This window comes from Priapulus caudatus, unplaced genomic scaffold (assembly GCF_000485595.1).
Source record: "Priapulus caudatus unplaced genomic scaffold, Priapulus_caudatus-5.0.1 Scaffold2, whole genome shotgun sequence".
Classification (NCBI taxonomy): Eukaryota; Metazoa; Priapulida; class Priapulimorpha; order Priapulimorphida; family Priapulidae; genus Priapulus; species Priapulus caudatus.
Genome location: NW_014577063.1, coordinates 440,429 through 449,671, shown reverse-complemented (window position 1 = coordinate 449,671; position 9,243 = coordinate 440,429). Strand labels below are relative to the sequence as shown.

The following is a 9,243-nucleotide window of genomic DNA, read 5'->3' as shown; positions in this document are numbered from 1 at the left end:
GGAGTTTTCACACAGACTAGACAGCCCTGCACTACACTCGCAACAGTTGTGCAGTGAAACACTTCATTAATTTTAATTTACTTGCAATATGTGCTTCACCTCCTGGTTTCTAGCTACGTCTATTGCCGTTTGTCCTTCTCCGTTTTATTTGGACACATCTGCATTGTAGTGGAGCAACATCGATCATACAATATTCTGCAAAAGTTCGCATCAGCAATTATTCACTTATTAATTTTGATTACCATTATAATAGAAGCAGAGACAGTGCTTAAATGTTTAATACTGGATTAACTGCTCAAATTTTTATTATAGTTCACCTGCTAAACAGTCGTATACTTGATGCTATATATATACTCCACTCACTCTCCCTGTGAAAGCTAGATTCTGTGAAGAGAGTGTGTTCACTGCACGGTGAGTGCCTGATATCAGCACGAATTCTGCAACGTTTTAGAAAATGAGAACAATGTCAATAGCTAAAACATTAAGGGTTGGTATTTACCTTAAACTAGAACACATCTGACCCTAATCTCGCAATCAATATATATATATAGATACTCAGAAAACTACTCTTTCAATGTTAGCAGAAATGACTCGTCCGTGGTCATTTCAAAAAAACAACACATCAAAAAGTGTCAAACTCAATCATAGAAAACAAATACTGTACATGTAACTAAAAGAATTACTACCTGAAGTAAGCATCCTACTACATCTCCGTGACCGAAATAGCAGGCCAAGTGTAGGGCTGCCCAGCCACAATTGCTTTTACTTTTGCCTGAAATACAGGCAGTACACATTTCTGTAGACATGTTTTTATGTGAAAACCAACTACGTTAGATTGATTTGTCAGCGTGAGCAAGCACATACATTTGATATGTAATCAAGCAAACGTTAATGATCGATAATAAATTAGTTAATATTACACATCGATGACATTGCACAATACAAGATCACCACGATGAATCAATTCACTCCGACTGTTACTCAGCTGTCGTTGTCGTATCAGGTACTACAGATATAGTACGCTGAGGTACGTCTATCTATACTGTATAGTAATACACAAGTAATGTACCAGACCTGTATCTTTCAGATATATGTACGCTGTGTTTACATAAAACGTACCTGCGCCTGAGCTATGGAGATCGAATGAAGGCGGTCATTGGAGGAGGAGTAGGGGCAGGAGGAAGGAGAGGAGGAGGAGGAACGGAGGAGGAGGGAGAAGGTGATGGGAGATAGAGGGGAGGAGGAGGAGCGGGAGGACGAAGAGGAGGAGGAGGAGGGGAGAGGGGAGGAGGCCAGAGAAGGTGATGGAGATCGTAATGAAGACGGCCATATGGAGGAGGAGGGGATGGAGGGCGGAGGAGGGGAGAGGAGGAAGAGGAGGGGAGGAGGAGGAGGGGAGAAGGTGATGGAGATCGAATGAAGACGGTCATGGAGGAGAAGTACGGGGCAGGAGGCAGGAGGAGGAGGGGAGAAGGTGATGGGGTATGGGAGGAGCGAGCGAGGAGGAGGGAGGAGAGGGGAGAGGAGGGGGGAGGAGGAGAGTGGAGAAGGTGATGGAGATGCGAATGATAGACGGTCATGGAGAGCAGTAGGGGGCAGGAGGAGGAGGAAGAGGAGGAGGAGAAGGGGAGAAGTGTGGATGGAGTAGGGGGAGGAGAGGAGGAGGGGAGGGAGGGGGAGGAGGAGGAGCGGAGAAGGTGATGGAGAGATCGAATGAAGACGGTCATGGAGGAGAGTAGCGGGGGGCAGGAGGAGGAGGAGGAGGCAGGAGGAGAGAGGTGATGGAGTAGGGGGAGACGGAGTGAGCGAGGGGAGGCAGGAGGAGAGGAGGAAGGAGCAGCAGAAGGTGATGGAGATCGAAATGAAGACGGTCATGGAGGAGTAGAGGGGCAGGAGGGAAGAGGAGGAGGGGGGAGAAGGTATTGGAGTACGGGGAGGAGGAGAGGGGGAGAGGAGGAGCGGAGAGGTGATGGAGATCGAATTGAGAAGGTCATGGAGGAGGAGGAGGGGCAGGAGGGAAGAGGAGGAGGAGGAGGAGGAGGGGAGAGAAGGTCAGGGAGGAGGAAGGAGGGCAGGAGGAGGAGGAGAAGGAGGAGGAGGGGAGAGTGATGGAGTAGGGGAGGAGGAGGGAGGGGGAGGAGGAGGAGCGGAGAAGGTGATGGAGATCGAAAATGAAGACGGTCATGGAGGAGAAGTAGGGGGCAGGAGGAGGAGAAGGGAGAACGAAGTGATGGAGTAGGTGGAGAGGGGGAGGAGGGGGGGAAGCCGAGAAGCGTGATGAGAGATCGAATGAGACTGTCATGGAGGAGGAGTAGGGGCGGCAGGAGGAGAAGAGCAGGAAGGGAGAAGCGTGTTGAGTAGGTGGAGTGAGCGGAGGGAGGAGGAGGAGGAGGGAAAGGTGTTGGAGCAGGAGGAGGAGGAGGATGAGAGGAGGATGAGGGGAGAAGGTGATGGGAGATCGAATGGAAGACGGTTCTGGAGGAGGAGTTAGGGCGAGGAGGAGGAGGGGAGAAGGTGATGGAGTAGGGGGAGGAGGAGTAGGGGCGGAGGAGGAGGAGGGGAGAAGGTGATGGAGTAGGGGAGGAGGAGGAGGAGGAGGGGAGGGGGAGGAGGGGAGAAGGTGATGGTAGTAGGGGGAGGAGGAGGGAGGGGGAGGAGGGAGGAAGGTGATGGAGTAGGGGAGAGAGGAGGAGGGGGAGGGGAGAGGAGGAGGAGGAGGAGGAGGACCCCTTCAGCATTACTCACTTTTGACTAGTTTAACTCTGTTTTACCAGGACATATTATCGCGACATATTTAGTTATATTAGCAGTCACTTTTATTGCACTATATGATTGTTTTCAAATATCTTCACAAATGAAACATAGAAAATTTATACATTTCTAAAGAGACAACATGTAAATAACTATAACAATAAAGACGAGATTGGACATTCTTTGCTGCGGTGGGTGATACAGTAACTTTAAAACATGGCCATAATCTAAAGACAAATTGATATGATAAAACCTAAACTAAAGACAAGAAAAACAGTTTTTAAAAAAACAAGATAATAAGTTAATGGGCTGTACCTCTTGCATTCAGATCAAAGCTTAAGCTGCCCTCATGTCTTGCCTGAATTAAGTCTCTGACCTGGCCAACCATTCCATTCCTGGATGCATGTAACAGTAGGTTCTCAGGAGTAAGCTCTGGTTCCAATACTGGATTCATCTTTTAAGAACTGTAAATATGAATTAATTAGCCCAACTAGTCACATTCACTACCAATACAGTTAAAGAAATACTTGACCCTAAAGCCGCGTTCACACGGTCATGATTTGGCTCGGGCCAAATGGGCTAGATTTGGCTCGGGCCAAATTTGGCTCGCGGCCGGTTTGAGTCGCGAGCGTTCCACGTACGCAAGTTAGGGGGGAGGTAAATACTGTCTGTCAAATTTCAAATTCAAATTCAAATAAAAATTTTATTGCACAAATTATTAACAGATACTTTGACAGTATGTCGCGAGATGGCGTTGTGTACGATCTTAGAGTGTTTACTTACGTTTCGAGTTCAATTATTAATGTTTGAAAAACGTGCGCATCCTGATCAAATTTGTCGAATTTTTTATACTGTTTTGGACTTTATTTCGTCGAAAGTACACGTTTTGACACTCGCAGCATCTACCGCTCAACCGATTCTACCGTTCTACTCTCGCCGAAAGCTCGTGTGCTAAAATTTGGCTCGGGCCTGGTCCGACGTTTTCGATGGGACCAAATCTGGCACGGGCCCTAATTCAGGCTCGGGCCAAAAACGTCGTGTGAAAACGCTCGGCTCGAGCCAAATCTGGCACGGGGCCTAATTAGGCTCGGGCCAAAAACGTCCGTCTTGTGAACGCGCCTTAAGCTCTAAGTTCTAGGGTTATTTTTCAGCTTGATTTGTAGGTTTAAAATTACGGCTACATTTAAAAATTTCATGCGGTACAATCACATTAGAAATGAGGGTCCTCTTGCAAGGGTAATATTGGGGTAACACTACTTTGATTTGAGGGTCCTCTTGCAAGGGTAATATTGGGGTAACACTAATTTGATTTGAGCGTCCTCTTGCAAGGGTAATATTGGGGTAACACTAATTTCAGTGACAGTAAATTTATTTACCAGCCTGGGTGATTACTTGAAGTACTGTCAACTTCGCATCATGGTGTCATTGCAGTGTGCTTTTCAAACTCTACTGAACTGACACACCTGTATTGGTTATTTAACTACCTGTCGCCTTGTGTCGCCTGTGTCAAAAGCATTGGGTACATCTATACCAAGTGTTTGGCAGCGATATCACATGTGTACTCACTTATGTGGTAATGTGGTAAACCATAACTATAACCTAGGACAGCTCTCTGCTAGATGGACAAACGATGAGTCCGTCCTGATTTGACAATGCGCAGACAACCTGAACAGAGAGCATAGTGCATATTTTATAACTTTTGAAATGCTTTTTTATATAATAAGTTATAAATATATTCATGGTATAAGTTTCGAAGTGTTATCAATGGTCCTTAACAATAAAAATGGGAATGTTTGACTCCAGGTTCACATGTTTTTCAGCCTGTCCTCTGTTATATTGACAGCATGCCCATTCTCAAATGGTTTGTTGAGGGTCAGTCACTCTTTACCTCTCTGATTGAACTTGTGTTTTTTTACTTGCTAAATTTTATTCATATTTTAGCTATGGATATTTTGATTATTGCAGCAGGCTTGCAGTGTAGTTCCTTGTAATGCATTCTTTGGTATTGGTATTTGGTAACATTTCGTGTAGTGGCATAGCATAGGATTTTTTAACAGGGGGGGGGGCAAAAACAGCGAACTGCGCAAAATAGTGGATGACTTAATATTTTAATGGTTCCTCCGCTTCCCTCTCCATGCCCTATGTTCCCTCGCCTCTCAGCTCTGCAATCTTTGTTTTGGATGCCATGTAAAAGGGCGACGTTTGTGTTCGTTGTTCTCTGCTCCCTAGATATGTAACTGTTCAGTGGTGGATCCAGAATTACGAGGAGGGGGTGAAACACAGGTGGGGGGTATGGGGGTCCTCCCCCAGAAAATTTGGCAAATGTAGATCGCAGGAGATGGTACTTGAGGCACTTTCTCTTTTTAGTAGAACAATTCTTATTTTATTTTTTATTTTTTACTTTCAGATCAACAGGGGGGCCATGGCCCCCTTTGCCCCCCCCCCCATAACTACGCCACTGCGCACGCATGCACGCACGCACAGGCACATACACACACACACACGCACATACACACACACACACACATGCTCCATACAACCTTGGAGTAATCATTCTGAATAATCATCAATCTAACTACGCCACTGATTTCATGTTTTTTTTTTGGTATTGCAGAAGAGCAGGGTGCTTGGCTCGTGGAAACAATGGTGGGTGGTGGTGGAAAGAGGAGTTATCTCATACTTTAACCATAGAGCGGACGGCAGTTCAGGCATCAAACGCAAGCATTACAAGTATATGGAAGATGCGACGATTAATGTGAGTGTATTGATTGTTTATACGAAGGGCAGCAAGAATAAAAAATCAAAATTAAATCTGATTACGGCTTAATCTAGGCCATTACAAAACAGACAATTAACAGTCGTTAATGATTGTTGAAGATTTGGATATATGATGTAATTCTGGGGCCCGTTGTCAGAAACAAAATTAGTCTTAACATTAGTCTTAACACTATAACTTCCACTCGTAAACCGTTGACAGAAACATAGTAATGTTACGAGAACGAAAAATCATCGAAAATATCCTCTTAACATTACGAGAGCCCAGACCCTCTCGTAACTTTAATATTAAGATGAAAATAACACATTTACACTACAAATTACAATTATAGTGATATTATATTTTATAATAATGAGTAAAGTGTGTGTTTTCTTTAAAAACACGTCAAAAACATTAATTATCTACCGATCATAAAACAACAAAACGTTTACAAATGGCATATGGCATTTGTTCTCTTGTTTAATATTGTTTGCTACTGGCCACAATTCTCGCGTCTCGTGTTACAGTGTGAGAATTTGTCTTGTTGTGCAGAATAAATTCATGACCGCGTCGTTTTTCATCAAATATTATTTGTGGTTAGCCATCATAATATCAGGAGTTAATAATGACAAATTTGTTTGTCAAGTTTGTCATTATTAACTCACATTAAAACTGTGAATTATAAGTTTCACATTAAAACTGTGATGTACAATAAATGTGTATGAATTTGAATTTTGTGATTGATTCTCATCTAATCAGCAGCCTTGTGATGACGGTCCTGTTATCGTAAGTTTTCTAATAGCTGCGATGTGTTTCTGTCAACGCTCCTCTCGTAACATTAACATTAGTCGTAAGTGTTATCTTGGCATTAACATTAGCATTAGCTTTACGATGCTTCTGACAACGGCCCCCAGGTCTTGTATTAAAAATTATCTTGCTAGAAAATAGGAACTGATTCATGTTTTGAAATCTGTTCTTGTAAATTTGTTAAAGCGACCCAAAAGTTAAAATTTATACCAGTGAAGTTTCTGTTTATGTTGATGCTATATACGCACTAGTGAAACTAATGAGAATACTATACTCATCGTACTTTTATTTCAGATGAAGCCAGGTGACGACTATGCATTTGTGATCACATTTAGTGATAAATCCTGTCACACTCTAAGTGTCGTGCCAAGAGAGGAAGGACAGAAAGTTTCAAGACAGGTAGGTAATATTAAATCTGTTGAGAACATCTGAACATCCCAAGTACTTCTGTTATCATTTCGCAATATGTGTGGCATATAGTGACGTCACGATCATCGATTATACTCGATCATCAGTTGAACAGTGGCTCTAACCAAGCGCTTGGTTATCAAAATCCATAATCGATTTCATCAAAAAAAATAAAAATTGAAGTAAATGTAAAACTTGAACTTTGACTTGGAAAAGTGATGAGAATCAGAGATATCATCGCTACTATACAAGTTATCCTTCAGTAACATACATGTATTATACACACAGTAGTAAACAGTGCAAAACAAACAGTAACTAGAGCACTCGGAGAGCGCAGACCTCCGCCAAGGCAGCTCAATTCTCACTGTGAAAAATTTAATTAATGAATTGATCCGAATCACCACCAAAATGTAATCAATTCTAAGTTAGGGTTAGGGTTAGGGTAAGTAAGTTATCCCATTTTTGACCTATCCTGAAAACTATGACAATCCGTCCATAACTTTTTCAGTTAGGCTGTTACACAAACAAACCCACAAACCAACAAACACGCCGAACAAACACACGCCAGTGAAAACATAACCTTCTGCCAACCCCTTGGCGGAGGTAAACAGGGCTAAACAAGCACATACATGCACACACGTACATGCACACACGTACATGCACACGCAGGCATTCAACACCCCGAGTAACCGATTGTAACCGATCATCGGTTACTTGGGTCCAACCGATGATCGATTGCGAAATTACAACTGATTGACAACACTAGTGGCATATAATACATTTCTGGAATGCGATATTAAGTATCAAAGTAGTAAATTACGATTCCCTTGTGTTGTTTCGTTTATTTTGTCACGTGTGAACTCATGTACGTGCGTGTTGTTTTTAATTTCTGTTCGTTGGTAAGTGATGTTAATTACATTGCAGCGGTGGATAAATGCAGTGCAGCTTCACATCTGCTACAGCAGTAATCTAGTGAGGCGAGGAGGCAGGTATGCTGGTAGTGATGAGGATGATGAGGCTGGGGAGCTACAGCATCTTGGATCCATGCAGGATGCACTTGAGGTACATTATTTGATTATTTCCTCATAGACATATTGACTTATCCTGCATGATTAAAGTAAAGACGAATCTAATTTTTGATGTTATATACATATTGGAATACATTATTTGACTTGTGGCTTACCAAGGTGATGCAAAGATGTATTTCCCCCGTAGATATATTGACTTATCCTGCATGATGAAAGTATAGACGAATCTAATTTTTTGACATATACATATTGGAATACATTATTTGACTTGTGGCTTACCAAGGTGATGCAAAGATGTATTTCCTCATATAATAGACTTATTGACTTGTCTTGCATGATGAAAGTATAGACGAATCTAATTTTTTGACATTATATACATATATTATAATACATTAATTGACTTGTAGCTTACCAAGGTCATGCGAATATGTATTTCCTCATAGAATTATTGACATATCCTGCATGATGAAAGTAGAGTTGAATCTACTTTTTAGATTGCAGTTGCCAACCATCAGGTGCTTGAGAAACAAGTGGCAGATGTATGTCACCTGGTAGAACAGTCTAGTGCGAAAGCCATCATGTCTAGCAACACACGTAAGTTTGTACATTACATCGGGAGTGAATAATAATAGATATATTATTGAATAATAATAGAATCTATTATTGAATAATAATAGAATTTATTATTATTCACTCCTGATTACATGTATAGAAATTGTGTCATGAACTGAATTCTGAACTTCTCTGTTAATGCCACAACTGTGTAAATGTGAAAACGCAATGTTGTCAGATCATTAAAACTGTTTATGATGTGTATTCTCTTTAATGGAGCAGTACGACTACCACAGAACACAAATGCCATGATGGAAATATTTCCATACCATGAGTGATGTTCATTTGGATATTGACACCCCATTACTTGCTTGACAGTTTTTTTTAGGAAAGCGCCCCTTGCTAATTTACGTGAATTAGTAAACAGCAGTTATGTTTTTGCGTGCAATTTTTTCAGATGTAGATGTTGGGACAGAGCTTTCAAGGATGGTCGGCACGTCCAGGCAGGTGCTGTCCTCGCTGTCTCATTGCCTTGCTGTCTGCAAGCAGTCTGAGGAGGTAGGCAGAGCTAATCCACAGTCTTATAGTCTTCATGTGTATCTTTGTAATATATTTGTAACTACAATTTATAACACTATTGTTGTGATTACTGTCGTGCGTTATGAACTGGTGTATGTCAGTCATAAGTCCATGTAAAAATCTATTTGTATATGCTCCCATGCATACTCCATTATCATTATATATGTGATAGAAGGTGAACCACTAGCTTTGTACTACTTGTTTTTTTAGCTAAAATAGGTAGGTGTGTTTTTGGTTGCACTATGGGTAGCTATGTACGGTGTAGGTGAAAAGAGTTTTGCTAGCCGCACACTATACGATTTTGCACTGTGCACAGCACTAAGCCCCCGCACACTATACCACCCGCTCCCGATCGATCGGGAG

General features: G+C 42.1%; 2 protein-coding genes across 2 annotated transcripts in view; one reads left to right on the top strand and one right to left on the bottom strand.

Annotated features, from left to right (window-relative positions):
- The window catches only part of LOC106816769 (oxysterol-binding protein-related protein 1-like), a gene marked incomplete at its 5' end in the record, with an annotated part of 19,479 nt that overhangs the window by 8,231 nt on the left and 2,005 nt on the right, over positions 1–9,243 (top strand). Inside the window, 5 exon segments of the mRNA XM_014821429.1 lie at positions 5,366–5,506; positions 6,608–6,712; positions 7,646–7,783; positions 8,244–8,343; positions 8,759–8,859. Coding sequence (XP_014676915.1) covers positions 5,366–5,506; positions 6,608–6,712; positions 7,646–7,783; positions 8,244–8,343; positions 8,759–8,859 — 585 coding nt within the window.
- On the bottom strand, positions 405–3,211 carry LOC106820735 (oxysterol-binding protein-related protein 1-like). Its single transcript, XM_014825280.1, has 3 exons — positions 3,067–3,211; positions 687–772; positions 405–437 (listed from the first exon to the last, which is right to left on the bottom strand). Exons 1-3 carry the CDS (start codon positions 3,203–3,205, stop codon positions 426–428), a joined length of 237 nt encoding a protein of 78 aa, XP_014680766.1. The 5' UTR covers positions 3,206–3,211; the 3' UTR covers positions 405–425.

Excerpts from the sequence above, each read along its gene's own strand:
- LOC106820735 (XM_014825280.1), bottom strand. The coding sequence starts at position 3,205 with ATGAATCCAGTATTGGAACCAGAGCTTACTCCTGAGAACCTACTGTTA. Across the intron at positions 773-3,066 it reads CTTTGATCTGAATGCAAGAG|GCAAAAGTAAAAGCAATTGT; the intron begins GTACAGCCCATT and ends CCTGTATTTCAG.